The sequence below is a fragment of the Oryzias melastigma genome, linkage group LG15 (assembly GCF_002922805.2).
Source record: "Oryzias melastigma strain HK-1 linkage group LG15, ASM292280v2, whole genome shotgun sequence".
Classification (NCBI taxonomy): domain Eukaryota; kingdom Metazoa; phylum Chordata; class Actinopteri; order Beloniformes; family Adrianichthyidae; genus Oryzias; species Oryzias melastigma.
This window is the reverse complement of record NC_050526.1, coordinates 18016014-18031390: the sequence shown is the minus strand read 5'-3', so window position 1 is coordinate 18031390 and position 15377 is coordinate 18016014. Positions and strand designations below refer to the sequence as shown.

General features: G+C 37.9%; 1 protein-coding gene across 8 annotated transcripts in view; it reads right to left on the bottom strand.

Moving 5' to 3' along the window:
• Nucleotides 1-1563: 1563 nt before the first annotated feature.
• Nucleotides 1564-15377, bottom strand: part of LOC112161503 (protein kinase C epsilon type) — a 118975-nt gene continuing 105161 nt past the window's right edge. For 5 of the 8 annotated variants that reach the window (XM_024296669.2, XM_024296668.2, XM_024296667.2 and 2 more), the window contains exons 12-15: nucleotides 9116-9254; nucleotides 7378-7566; nucleotides 4417-4563; nucleotides 2632-4279 (exon numbers count right to left, since the gene is read on the bottom strand). In XM_024296669.2, coding sequence (XP_024152437.1) covers nucleotides 4139-4279; nucleotides 4417-4563; nucleotides 7378-7566; nucleotides 9116-9254 — 616 coding nt within the window. In that variant the 3' untranslated portion in view covers nucleotides 2632-4138. Of the gene's footprint in view, nucleotides 1953-2631; nucleotides 4280-4416; nucleotides 4564-7377; nucleotides 7567-9115; nucleotides 9255-15377 lie in introns of those variants that run through there. The other 3 variants (XR_002921896.2, XR_004949131.1, XR_002921897.2) reach the window with 3 other exon arrangements.

Below are 15377 nucleotides of genomic sequence, written 5' to 3'. Positions count from 1 at the left end.
CCCCTTTCTAAGGATCATTGAGACCCTGACGGGTGAAATCTGTCGAGGAGTCCCAGTCTGAGGGAGACTGAAAGTCATTTTTAGCTTCTTCCATTTTGCATTTCCTGCTATAATGTTAGTGTGAATGCTTTTTGCTGAAAGTAGTTGCTGAAGATGCTGAAGCTTGTTGCTGAAAATGGTGACGCAATTTACTTTAATTTGCAGAAAATGCGAAAGCTGTTTGCAAAATGCTACATTTGTTAAAAGACAGGAAATGTCAAAAAATTATGAAAGAGTGCTGAAGTTTTTCTCATTTTCTGAAAAATGTGTAGTAAAATTGCTCAAAAATTAAATTCCTAATACATGACAATTTAGCAAAAATATTTAGTGTGTTGCTTAAAAATGAGCTGAATTCCAAATTGGCCAAAAAAAAACAAAAATCTTAAAAGTTGCCAAATTAGCCAAAAAAGCTAGCTTGTAACTTATATATAAGCTAAACTCAAAAATAGCTAAAAACAAAAAAACCTAAGTAGATGCCAAATTAGCCAGCTCGTTAGCTCGTTGCTCAAAAACGAGCTAAACTCCAAAATAGCCTAAAATTCCCCAATAAACTAAATTAGTCAATAACATCAACATGTTGCTAAAATAGAAGCTAAACTCTAAATTAGCCAAAAAAAAAAACTTTAGTAGATGCCAAATTTAGCCAAAAAGCTAACTCGTTGCTAAAATATTGGCTAAACTCCAAAATAGCCTAAAATTCCTCAGTAAACTAAATTAGACAAAAATGTTAGCCTGTTGCTAAAATTTGGAGCTAAATTCTAAATTAGCCTAAAAACCTCAGTAGATAATAAACTAGCTAAAATGGTTAGCATGTTGCTAAAATATTAGCTAAACTCCAATATAGTATTAAAAAAAAACCTCAATAGATGCCAAGTTCCTTAAATGAGCTAGCATAATGCAATTATAACAGCTCAATACAATTTTTAAAAATTACTATGAAGATGAAAACAGCCCATGAATATATTTAAAGGTTTGTTGCTAATCTACTTAAAAATGCTAAATTTGAAGACTTTCATTTCCTTTAGTGCACATTTTGCTCAATATTTTAAAAACTATCAAGTTTATGAAAACCAAAAATACAAGCAGTAATGTCCTGAACGAGCTGAACGTTTTGATGTTGAAACTGCTGAAGAAGTGATTGTAGGAGGATCACTATAGGGATATAGTAAAATTTCCTCCAACAGCTGATCTTTTTCACCAAGCTGCTCGACAATTACCCCATAGCCCATACCAGCCATGAGAAAGTCAGCGTAGTCTCTGGTGTCTTTGGACAGCTCTTTGGTCTTTACCTTGTCCGTAGTTGAAGTCTTATTGACTGTACGGGGTGGACAGGTGTCTATGTGTCTATTTATTAATTAAAAAAACCCTACAATGTGATTTCCAGATTGTTTTAGATGATGTCTCTCAAACTAAGACGAACTCTTCAGACCCCTCCAGGATTTCTAAGGATCACAGACTTATTTTCCTCACTGTTGAGTGTCACAACATCCAAAACAGCCACAAGAGAACGACCCAACAAAACTACGACAGCCAGAACACAAAGACGCTTTAAATAAAACACAAATCACGATGACAGCATGAAGAGGGCTCCGCACAGATGTAAACACACACACACTTCAGAGCAAATACATTCAGGTTAACACCTTATTCAGTCGTATGACTCCACACATTCTTCTCCAGGACTGTCCGGTGGAGTCTTTGTCGGCCGAGTCATTACAGTTACCACACACAAACACAAACACACACACGAGGCGTCTCGTTTATCAGGAGCTGTCCTGAGGCGGCCTGAACGGCGAAGCAGATCCAATAGAAGTAGTTTGGTTTTGTAATAAAAGCTTGACGTCTGGGATTGTTTCTCACTTCTTCCCGGTTGGATACTCGGGTTGACGTGTTCCAGTGGACTCAGGAACCGACTGAGGCTCAGCAGGACAATCGATTGGTTATTAGTAAATATTATTAAGGTAAAACCAAAGTTCTGTAGTGGCACAGTGGGAATCAACACAATTAATGAAGGGTTTGGTCCTTGATTTGGTCTAGTTGGGTTCAGAGGCCATATGACAAATTAAAAAAATGTTCTGTTATATATACCAAGATATATACAAATGTCTCAGACAAATTCACTTTCAATAAAACCTTCAAAAAAGTCAAACCAACTTGCAGAGAAAGCCCCAAAACAAAGTTTCCTCTCAAGAAATGTAAATTACAAGAATCTTTTTTTGAAGTCCCACTCCGGTCATCTTTTAAGCTATCGTAAAATCATTCCAAATTGTCCTTTTCAACTATTATTTGGTCGTTTCTAGCCAAAATCCAAAAACCTGGATCGTTTTTAAGACCCATTTTCTGCAGAGCGGCAGGAGTTTATTTGAAATTTACCTCTGAATTCTGGGCGGAATTGTTGGTGTGGAGTAAGCCTCCCTTTATTTCCCATCATCCACCTATTCACACACTCTCTCACTAGCTTACAGCCTCCTATTTAATTATCATTATAACATTTTTAACCAAAATCCAAAAATCTTTTTTTAGACATATTTTTTGCAGAATAGCTGGAGTTCATAATAGGAATTTGCCTCTGAATTGTGGGCGGGACTGTTGGTGCGGAGTACAATGCCCGTTAACCATCAATTCACACGCTCTCCCACTAGCTTACAGCCCCATATTTCATTATGATTATAACAATTTTAGCGAAAATAAAACAAAAAAAAAAACTGTCATTTTTTAAGACGTATAACATTGTTAGCCATATCCAAAACACTGTCGTTTTTTTAAGACACTTTCTGCAGAGCAGCAGGAGTTCATTAGAAATTTGCTTCTTAATTGTGGGCGGGACCATTGGTGCGGAGTAAGCCTGCCCCTATTTCCCATCATCCATCTATTCACACGCTCTTCCACTAGCTCACATCCCCATTTAGTTATGATCTAAATTAGCCAAAATCCAAGAGCCTGTGCAGTTTTTAAAGATGTATTTTCTGCCGGTTAAGTAACCCTCTGCTGATATCCCATCATTCCTTTGTTTGCACTCCCTCCTGCTAGCTTACAGCCCCTCACAACTCCAAGCTAACGTTAGCGGTGCAACAAAAACGTTGAGAAATATCAGAGCTCTCCAGGTCTATCTAGATCAGACGAGGAAAACAAAGACGTGCATGGTTTTAGTCGTAGACAGGTGGATGCATCCGAATGGGGCGGAGCTAGTTATCTTGAGGCTCCGCCCACTGTGTTTTTTTACATAGCAAACACAGTTTGATTCCTCCATCATCAGACAAACGCTAAGAACAACATGTCAAAAACAGAACAGAATCGGTTTTGTTTGAGTTGAGGACAACACGAGGAAAGTGGGTCAAACTGCTGACCTGAAATTCCTAGTGCAGAAGCTGAGCGAGTGTCGACCGAGTCTGAATTTGCAGCATCTTCCTCTCCTGCTTCGTCATTCAGGCCGCTTGAACAATTTCAGGAGTTCAGCCTTCAGGACGTTACCTGTTGGTGTCGAGTCTGACGTTAAACTGAAAACAGTAACACTGCTAACAACAGACCCTCCCAGTGTTCAGCTACTCTAGGTCTGCTAGTTTGTGGTTAAAAGTACTGTGTGGATCAGGATGAACAAGCTTAACATCAGTATTTTCACATGATAAAATGAAGACACAGCGTGCAGCTTTTTCTCTATAATAATAACTTTAAAAAGCTAAATTAAAGCTCCTCTGATGTGGTGCTTCCACCTAACCAATTCTGGTTCCTCTCCATGTTCTTCCACACCGAATCAAGCAAAAATGTCTAAATACAATCATGTTTTGTTGTTTTCCACATACAGGTTTTAGGGAACATTTTTGGAGCACAGAAAGGATACAGCATGTTCTGGTGAAGAAATGACGTTTTCTTTTGAGGTATAAAGCAGCACATGCACACTCGAACCGCCCCACAGCCCGGTCCGTGCGTCTGGTTCTGTCCGCCACAGCCAGCCTGCACTTTCATGCTACGGTTTCAGCATACACGTACGGATGGACAAGCGACACGAGCACGGATCCGTGGGAGTTACTAATAGGACTCCTGGAGACTAACACTGAGGAGGAAGCTGGGTTTCCTTCAAACGCTGAGACCTTCTCCGCGTTTAAGCCTCATCCCCAAAGTAGGAGAATCCTTTGAACTCATCTTGGTTGATCTGCTTGACGATGGTGTCGTCCACAGGCGTCAGAACCGGCTCCTCGCGCGTGAAGTCCTGGTCAAAGTTATTGACGTCCCTTTTGGTTTTCTGCAAGAAACGGAGCAACAAACATGATGAGGTTATCAGCCGCTGGAGCCGCTGCGGCTGATCGCTCAGCGGCGTCAGCGATCCTCGACGAAGGAGATCGATCATCCGTCCTCCTGAAAGAAGGGTTCTGGACTCACAATGCGAGGCTTGAAAGGCGGTTTGACCTTCCTCTCCTCCAGCAGCGTCCAGTCGATCTCTCTGAAGAACGGGTGAGCTTTGATGGCCTCCTCCAGGCCCTGAGCCGCCACGCAGCCCAAACGCTTGCTGGGACTTTTTGTCATGAACTACAGAAAAAAAGTCAAAAATAAAAAAGTGTCACAAGGAAATAATTGTGTTTTTTTATTTTGAAAAGTCAGAATGTACAGGAGTAGTTGTATGCCACAGAAACCCAACTATTACGTCCAATTAGGGCGATATAGAATTTTTTAAGCAGCTTTAACTTCCAGTTCTGACAGGATTCAGTTAAAAATCACCACATCTGCTGTTTTATCAGCCAAAACTCAACACCTGTGTGATACATGTTATCAATACTGCAATGATGATGACACGTCTGCTTAGGAGGAGAGTATCTAAGATTCTAGAGGTCAAATGCAAAAAAGGCTCTACTTTATTTGTTAGAAACTTCAAGCTAATATAAGATTGTTGTAAACATTAAAGATAACCTTTTATTTATATTTAAGCTGTCGTTTCGATACATGTATAGCACAGGCTGATATCACGATGACGATAAATTTGCAATATATTTCTTTGGCCAAGTGCTTTGTCATGTGACTTTAAGTGACACGTCCAATGAGGAACCAGAGTTCTGGTCAGAGTTCTACACACAGTCCAACATAAACACTTATTTTCCCACAAGGCCTTGCAGGTCAACTGTCCCCAAAAGCCAAGGTAAACGCAGAGCTTGTGATGGAAACACAGCATGTGCAAATACACAAACGGCTGAGTGTCATTATGTGCACAAGCGCACACACTTACCCCAGATAAAACACACAACACGCACAGACAACAGGAGCGGAGAGAGAATTATCTGAGCTTCTTCCAGAGGAGGAACAGGAAACGTGGATCAACGAATGACAGTGAGAAAAAAGCTGCATCCTCTCTCACATGTGACTGAAACGGAGACGAGAACCATCGGGACCGGGGCGGACCAGAACCGAGATACTGGTTCAACGTTCGGTCCATGTCTGGAGGTTTCCCTCCAAACACGTCAGTGTGAACATCTCCTCACGTTTGCTGCTGGTTATTTGAAGCTGAAAGACGTCTGAATTATTAAAGGCTTTAAATGATTCCGTTCATGTTTAACGTCTTGGTCATAACGCCTGTACGGCTGCAGGTTTTCAGGGGATGACGAGGGATGTAATGATTCAACTCACAGTTTTAAAGTCATGATTTTAATTTTTTTTTTTTCAACACGATGAATTAAAGGTATTTCAAGGCCAAGTTTTTTTTCTTTCTGCTCCTTACATCAAACTGTCTGTTTTCCAAGAGAAAAATGAACTTAAATAAGTTATGTATATTTCTGACAGTTGTTTTTTTCTTTTTTTTGTATCATTAAACATTTTGATTAATTTTTGTATTATAGTTACTTGTTTCTGTTGGTTTGATGACGGTTTTGCATTAACTTCTTCACTTTTTATTTAATGTCAAGAAGTTTTTATTTTAAATAAACTATTTTCCATTGAATTGAAAATATTGTCCTAATTCTGTTTTATGTTTATCAAGTAATTAAAAAAAGAGAAGCTTAAAAAAATATTCATGGCAATTAATAACAGTTAAATTCATGTCACATCCACATTTATCTATATAAAATATTGATATCAGTATCGATATCTGCCATATGGACCCATATTGGATTGATATTGGTTCAATACCCAAATACTCTGTATCGTCCAGCCCTAAGTACAACTAAATCTCACGTACAAGTTGCCCGTCAACATTTTAAATCGATACAAGTATCACAACACAAAATATCACGATATATTGCCAAATCAATTTCGTATTAAGCACTGCAACTGGATTTCATATCCTGTATTTTCAGGAGTATAAGTCGCAAGCGCAAAAAATGTCTTATGAAGAAAAAAAACATGTGAGTCGCTTTGAAGGATAAGCCTCACTTTTATGAGAAAAGTCTGACGTTTGAGAACAAAGCCGCCAAGCTTTGTTAAAAAAAATTAATAAATACAAGAATACTAATCTTTTGATCCTTATGAGAAAAATATCAAAGTTTAAGAGGAAAACAATCAGATTCTCTGCCATGTTTGTTTTGGACGACACTTCTTCTTCTGCCACTGTCATTAGCAGACACTTGTACTCAGATGCAGCGCCCTCTAGTGGTTGTTGGAGGAAAGAACAACCGGTGTTTACAGGGAAAATAACAAATATATGAGCTTATTTATGAAAAAAAACACAAATAAGTCGCATCAGTGGTTAAACTATGAAAAAAAACTGCGACTTATACTCTGGAAATTACGGTAAAAGTTGCTTTTACCCAACAAAATTAATGGTGCTTTTCCTTTTTTAAAGTAAGAAATGTTCATTTTCAAAGGGAACAGTCAATATTGTCTGATTTACACAACAAAATATTTTTTAGTGTAAGAAAAAAAGAATGGAATGAATTTACCCTGAACAATAAGGTTCTAAAAGTATTATTGAGGAAATAAAGTTCTGAACGGTGCAGAGGTAAGAGAAGAGGCTGAGTGTGCTGCCAACTAGTCGGGGGACTTACAAAAGTAAGACGCTAAAGGACGCTCATAAGTTTTTAATTAAACATCGCCTTGTCAGCATTTTAAATTGCCAGTATCGCCAGATGAAATATTGCGATTTATATTGCTAAAACGATTTTTCCCATCACCCTCAGAAGACATCCTAGGATATAAAGACATTTTTTTTTATCTTTTTCTGGTCCACATGTCACGGTTGACCAACCAACAACAGCTTCATCTCCCATTGGAACAAAGTGTGACAAACCCGACCCACAAACAAGTGACCACACAAAAACAGCAGTTTTTTTTTTAAACACAAAGAACCGGTCCGGGATGGGTCTGAATCAGCAGCGGTCGAGGTCAGCTGAGCAAAGCGGTGAGGTGCGAGTCACTGACCGCTCTCAGGATGGACACGGCCTCCTTGCTGAGCCACACTGGATACAACACGTCATCATGGAGGATGGACTCGAACAGGTCGTCTTCATTATCGGCTTCAAACGGAGGCTGCCCGGCCATCATTTCGTACATCAGCACCCCCAGAGCCCACCAGTCAACCGACGGGCCGTAATCCAGCTCCTGGAGGATCTGACCACAGAAGGATCAAACAAATCTGTTTTTGAGGGAATCAACATCATTGCAAAGCTGTTTCCTTCCTTTAAACCAGGGGTCCCCAAACTTTTGCTTCTGTTTTCTTCTCTGATGGGTCATTTTGTAGGCTAACAGAAAAAGTGCATCAATCACAGCCTAAACGTAAAGATTTACGGTTTTCCAGAAAGACACACAGTCAAATTTTAATTAATTAATTTCTGTAATCTTCATAGAAAAAATAATAATAAAACATTTTAAAAACTAGATATATAGCATTACCTGCGATAGATTAATAGCTAAAGATGCTTAAATAGGTAGCTAAAAACACTGAAATTGATAGCTGATAACACTGAAGTTCATAGCTGAAAACACTAAAGCTGATAGCTAGCTAAAATATTAGCGAAGTGCCAAATTAGCCTAAAGAATTTTGAAAAAATGTGTAATTTAGCCAAAACAGCTAGCATGAAGCTAAAATATTATCTAAACTCCAAATTAGACTAAAAAGCTAGCATGTAGCTGAACTATTTGCTTAACACCAAATTAGCCTAAAAAACTAGAAAAAAAAGTCTAACTTAGTCAAAATAGCTAGCATAAAGCTAAAAAAAATTAGCCAAACTCCAAATTAGCCGAAAAACAGAAAAAAGCCTAAATTAGCCAAAACAGCTAGCATGTAGCTGAAATATTAGCTAAATGCCAAAATAGCCGAAAAAAATAGAAAAATGTATAATTGAGCCAAAACAGCTTTGGGGGCCGGGCCAAATGTGGAGGAGGGCCGAATCCGGCCCGCGGGCCGTAGTTTGGGGACCCCTGCTTTAAGTGGAGCTGACCAATGAGAAGACGAGGAGGAGGAGTCATATAAAATAACTACAAGGAGATTCAAATGTTTTTGCAGTTTCACAGTTAAAATCTGTGATCCAATCATCTCCGTATTGTAAAATCCAAAGCAGAAAACATTTGTGTATCATGTGGGTGGCTTTAACAGTGGTTGCCAAGGAAAATTAGATATTTTGCTTTGATGTAAAGACGCAAAACTTACTATTAATAATTATCAGTTCGGGACATGTCAAAAAGTGTATGGTTGCTATGGAATATTTCCCTTTGGGAGGTTGATATTTACAACTAGATTTTTACTGTTAAAACATGCTGTAAGATGTTAAGATGGGTGGCAGGAAAACTAACATACAAGAAAGTTGAAATGCTGCTAAAAAGAATTTTTTTAAAATGGCAGATCATTGAATAAATGATCAAAACTGTTCAAATCAATTGATTCAACATTTATAGCCAATGTTCACCAAAAAACAGTTGTTTTCTGTTTAAAAACACTTTCAGTTATGATTTTAGTATATTTAACATATTTTAGTATTTGTAATATCTGTTTAAGAATTGATAATTCACAAAAAAGTTTTGATTTCCATAAATAAATCAATGTTCTAAATGAAATATGTGACATTGATTAATAATTTGCCTTTTTCACTTAACTTGTAAACATGAAGTAAAAGGAGAAAAACAACAAAAATCCCCCAATCACAGTCATGTTTCTTTGTACCTCTGGAGCGATGTAATCGGGCGTCCCGCAGAAGGTGGTGGTGGTAACTCCGTTGAGGATTCCCTCTTTGCACATCCCAAAGTCAGCCAGCTTGCAGTGTCCTTCTGCATCCAACAAGATGTTGTCCAGCTTCAGGTCTCTGCAGGAAGTTAGTAGAACGTTTTAATGCATTCGTGGAAATGTTCAGACTCATCTCACAAACAGGTGAACTGGAAACATTCACAACCTGATAGAATCAAGTCCGACATGAAGTGAACTTCATTTCTGCCATTATGTCATTACAGAAAGTCAAGAAGACGATAGAAACAGGATCTACAAAAAAGAGAAGACAGGAGGAAGAGAGAAAGAAAGCCGAGATAAAAGCAGCGGCGTTGACAGACAGCAGGGATGGTCATGAATACAGCCACTCTCCGCTTGATGGTTGATTGCTACAACAATGTCAACATCTCCTGAAGGAGCCACTGCAGCCATTCAGCCGGAGGGGTTTTCAGAAAAACGAGCAGCACGGCAGACCGAGCGTGCGTGCTTGTCGAGCACAAAAGTGTTCTGCTTTAGTAAGACCCCAAAACAAAAGAGAAGGCGGAGTTCCACAACAGGGTTAAGATCTGCAGAATCTCATGATGAAAAGTTTGTTGTTTTGTGTATTATGATTACCTCTAACAGGGATGTCAGACGTTTTTATTAGGGAACAGTTCTGAATTTTGTGATTTCCTGTTCAGGCGACAACAGTCCTCGTGGAAGAGGGTCTAGATAACAGATGGACGGCCTGATAACAAATCCCAACAACTTTAATGTAAAGAGACAAATTTTGTCTCAGACGCCAACAAGTTTGAGGGTTCAGTTTCTAGTAGGGATGTGAAAGGTATAAAAAAATCGATCGGTTAGTGGGAGTAACAGCAGTATCAGCTAAGAGATGTAAAAAATAAGATATTTATCGAAAATTGATCGAGCAACTGCTGTATCGTTTGAATCGTTGAAATAATTCCTGGCAGACTTTAGTTTCTCTTTCAGTTTTTTTTCTTCTGTCTTTGGACGTACATGTAATTCAAACAAGACGACGTCCAATCATAAGCTAGCTTCTTCCAAGTCAATACATTTATCTGTCAAACCCCATTCATTATTTATAGCTTTAAATGCCATATCAATAATAAAAGTCTAGATTTTAGCTTTTTTTTGGAAGAATCGCCACAAAGTTAGTTGAATCGACGTGCATCGGTGATCTAATGCCTGTGTTAAAATGTCGGCTCTGTGGAAATATTTTAAAGTGCTTGACCGCGATGGATAAAAGATCATCAGTTTGCAGTGGCTGAGGAAGATTTTGAAGATTTATTCGAGGCGATTACTGCAATAAAATAAACACACTGGGTCACTACTCTGTGTTCGAACGAACGTTTTCATTATTATTTGGCTTTGCCCAGAAATGTTCACGTTGGTGCATCCTAGGTGTGAACAGGTGGATGATGGGAAGTGGGGTGAATTTCTAATGAACTCCTGCCTCTCTGCAGAAACTATGTCCTAAAAATGACATTTTTTTTTATTTTTATTTTGGCTAAAAACAATATAATCACAGCTAAACAACCATTAGGAACGCTTTCAAATAGATAAAAAGATGACCGGACAAACTACTTTCTTACTTTCTGCTCTCATGTGTAAAAATTGCCTCCATTATTTCAGGTATCTGGGTACTGTCAAAAGTTGAACCATCTATGCTACGCTAATGCGCCTCAGGTCACAAACAACAAAAACACGTCGAATGCAGCCGACCGTCCCAGCTGGCCTCCAACCAACTTCTTGTTTGATTTGCCTCAGACTCAGGTTACAGCAGAAACTTCAAAACTTTTTATAAACCTTAAAATTCACAACTTGGACCACTACTGAACAAGAGGAACTTCAGTTGTTGACTCGTGTAAGAAGATCTAACAGACAGGTGGTGCTCACATTAGTTCCTTATTTCACGTTTTCATTTTTCGACTGCATTTGTGGAGCAGATGCCTTCATATTTCTGCACTCTGCATGGAACCTAAAACTCCCGCCACTCAGCCGCTGCCCAGAACAAACGCGGCCTTGTGCTGCGGAGCTGCCACAGATTGTGGTTTGCTCAAAGGCTCATGGACGCTGTAGAGAGGCGTTGTTCGGCTGACGGATGAAACTGCTGACGGCCCGGCCCCCCGCTTGCATATCTACCCCTCCAGGCAACTCCTGGAACATTAATGTGAGCAGCAAGGCTTACCAATCGAATGCATTAAACTGAGTTTAAATATCAGCTGACGTTAATCTGTGTGTAACACATCACCTGCACAGGAAGATCACATTTTAGGAGGCTGCAGGTGTTCAGCTGAGATAATGGAATGATATTACAAATACAGAGGAAGATAGAAAAGTCCACAAGAACCAAATCAAGAAACAAATCTCTTCTGATGCATTCGGAAAATAAAAAAACATAATTTGATGGTAAATTCAATCCACCTTTTTTGTTTTTTTGCATAATTTTTGCTTTTTATGAAGCTCTGCCACAATTAGTTGATTAGTCACGACTATGGCGTTAAAATCGTTGACGTCTAATTTAATAGTTGATGTGTCGTTTTTATGTTTTTCTCTCAATTTGATCTCAAAACTTTGGTGCAAAAACGCTTTACAGCATTCACACTATAGTGACCCTCCTGCTCCTCTCTGGACGTTTATTGGCAAGTAAAAACTGAAACACACTTAACGATTTCAGCAATCGTGGAATAAAAATGTTCGGCTCGTTCAGCACATTACTGCTCGTACTTTTGGGATCCAAAAACTTTATAGTTTTTGAAATATTGAACAAAATATGCCCAAAAGAAATTGAATGAGAAATTCTCAAATCCTTCAAAAACTTCGTGCTCTTTGAAACGTATAAACTTCTGCAAACTTTCAGCTAGAGAACCATTCAAACGTTAAAATGTTCAGGAACACTTACGTTTTTTAAGGTAATTTGCAGTTTAGCTTTTTATTTTAGCAGCATGCTAGCTATTTTTAACTAATTTATACAAAATGCTAAAATATTAGCAAAATTTAGATAATGTTTTCCATTTTTTTAGGCTAATTTGGAGTTTAGAAATTATTTTAGCATTATGCTAGCTGTTTTGGCAAAATTAGAAAATGTTTTTACAGTTTTTTGGGCTAATTTAGAGTTTGGCTATTTTAGCATTATGCTAGCTGTTTTGGCCAAATTCGATATGTTTCCTTTGTTTTTGGCTTATTTGGCATTTAGCTAATATTTTAACAAGCTTTTAGCTTCAGTATTTTCAGTTTCAGCATCTTTAGCAGCCACATTCAGCTTATATTTAGCAATATTCACACTAGCATTATCAGCTAATGCTACATATCTAGTTGCCTATATTTTAGTTAGCATATGGCTTAAATACTTCAGGTTTAAAGCTAAATATGGTTAAGGTGTCTGTTTTACATCCAGTTTACGCATGACCCAATTAGTCAATTAATCAAAAGAATATAATTGGTGATAAGTCAACTATTAAAATAATCGTTTGTGGCAGCCTTGATTTTTAATGTTCTTTAATCAAGCAGGTTCAAACTTAAAGAACCAGAATATAAAGAAACTGCAGTGAAAAAAAATGTGACAAGGGTAACGCGAAAGTATTCCAATAAACATCGGCTTGTAGAAACGATAATCTCATTGGTTAAGAAAAAGAAAATGCCAGATAGATTCTTAGCCATCAGCCTCCCTGTTTGCACAGGAGATAGACCAGGAATCTGCACCCATACCTGCACGTTTACTGAGCACCGTGTTGATGGTAAATTAAACTAAAATATCTTGCTATCTCTTGTGTTATCTGACAGTTATCTTACTTTTTTGTTTTAATTTTTCCATAAATGGCGTAAGTTTCCCACTGACAATGTGTGTTAGCATCTGTCTAAATACTAGCTTGAAACTGTGACACATTTTGCAACTAAAATACTGATGGGATTGTGAACAATGCTGGCAGAAACCCCATTTGTGGTGTAAAAATGTGGGAACAATTAACTTTTAAATTGGTACCTACAGAAAAAAAGCTAGCTGCACTGATGCAACCGGAGTAAACGTCAGTCTAGATCTGCAGTCTCCAGAAATCCGTCTCAGTATGAAAGCTGATACACAAATGTAGAAGTCCTGCCGGCCTGACGAGCCCCAAAGTATGGATCGGATTTTTAAATGGATCTTATACAAACCAGGTGTGACTTTATAGGTAAATGGAATACATCAACATGTCCAACTTGAGGTCCAGATTCAGACATCCAAACACATTACCAGACCTCATTACATCAGAGCGTTTTAAGGGTTTGTTCCACAAGCAAGGAACCCCTCTACTCAGAAGGGAAATTAAAAACAGGGGAAACTTTCCTACAGCCTGCTTTGAGAACTGTTTTGCCCTTAAAAGGGTTGGAGTAATTATCTCCATCAACTGTGTTGGGGACAACATCCTATAAACTCCAACATTTGATCTACTTGCTTTTTGAATTGTCTAGCAGGATAGTAGCTCTGCAAAAACTAGGATTTAGCTTCAAAAACTAGAAAAGTTGCTTAGCCTGGTAAAAAAAAAAAGAGTCAAACATAAGCTGCTTACATATAAAAAAGGTAAGGATGTAATGATTACTTGACTTCATTAATGAATCGATTTCTATGTCTATGATCCAACCAGATCGATACGTCTGATGCCAGCTCTTAATCAAATCCACCTGCACTGTTATAAAATAGGCATAAAATGAAGCAAATCTTGGAAAATACCATTTGAACTGAACCATTGTAGACTTATTTTACCATAAGGTAAAAAGGACCGAGTACCAGTGTGGTAGAAGGTTCTAATGATGTTCTGTTAGTGTTATTTTGATGTGGAAAAACAACAGTGATGAGACTAAAATGTGAATACATATGACCTTAATTCTTGTTTACTTGTTTGTTTGTACACATATTTATTATTTTGTAAGAAATACAATCAATCTGGAAAGCGTCACCTGCACTGTTCAGTATTAGGTATTTATCTCTGAGTTACACTGGTTTAAGGTTAGTCCTGGACTGATTTTAGGTTAGTTAATCATTCAAAATGAATCGATCAGGAACACAAATTATGATACGAATCAAATCGCTGTTAAAATGATTCATTACACCCTTAATGGTGTAAAAATGTCTGTTTTCTGTATCCCTCAGAAAGCACGACTGACAGAAACAGTCTGTCGAATCACCAATGGATTATTTGCTCATCTGTGCAAATACAACTTTGGATGTTTGCAGTTCTGGATTTAACTCTGACAGGTGACACAAATAAACACCAAATGTCTCCTAACCATCAGGGGTGTAAGAAAATATCGATTTAGCTTAATATTGCCATACTTGTCTCGATTTAAAATAATGCCAAGGTGATATTTAATTAGTTATTCAAAAGCAAACATGTAGTTCAGCCTTACTTTTGTTTTTAACTTCCTAAAAGTCCAAAAGAAAAGCCCCATGGGTAAAAGCAACTTCTTTACTAAAATAGTGAAATATTGTCTGGTACTGTCTTGGGATATATCAGAATTAGGGCTGGAAATCACTGTGTATCTCATGATAGAATACGATACGATGCGAAACATGGCCTACGATATCGATGATATCGCGATACAGCGATAATCGGTAAAAATTCTCTCTAATACCTTACAATACAAAGAAGAACACATATTTTTTAGGAAAATATACCCCCATTTTTTTTTAGCTTGAACAAAATCATAATAAACAACTTGTGTCTTTTTTTGTGCAACAAATAGAAACTTTTGAGCAACATTATGAAATCAGTAATAAAATGTCTTTACAAGCACTGACACGAACTGAATTGGTATTATGTGTAAAATTCAGTGTTAATAGTAAACATAAACAGTAGTGCCACTGCTAAGGGCAAAATTGCTACAAACAACTGAACAAAAATTAAATAACTCAAGTAGCTGCCAGATACATTGGTGCTCACGACAGCCAGTCTCCCAACGGGCGCCCCCTATCTACCCCCAAAGGCACGTCTCCCCAGAGGATGACGAATATAACGTCTTACAACCTCTTCAAATCAAAATAAAAGATCAATACTTGGTGAGAACAAGTGCTGCCACAAACCATTATTTTAATAGTCGACTAATCACAGATTATTTTTTCTGATTAGTCTAATCAGGTCACACACAAACTGGATGTAAAGCACACATCTTAACCATCATTAGGTTTAAACTAACTAAAAACGAGATATATAGCATTACCTGTGATAATGCTAGTGTGAATGCT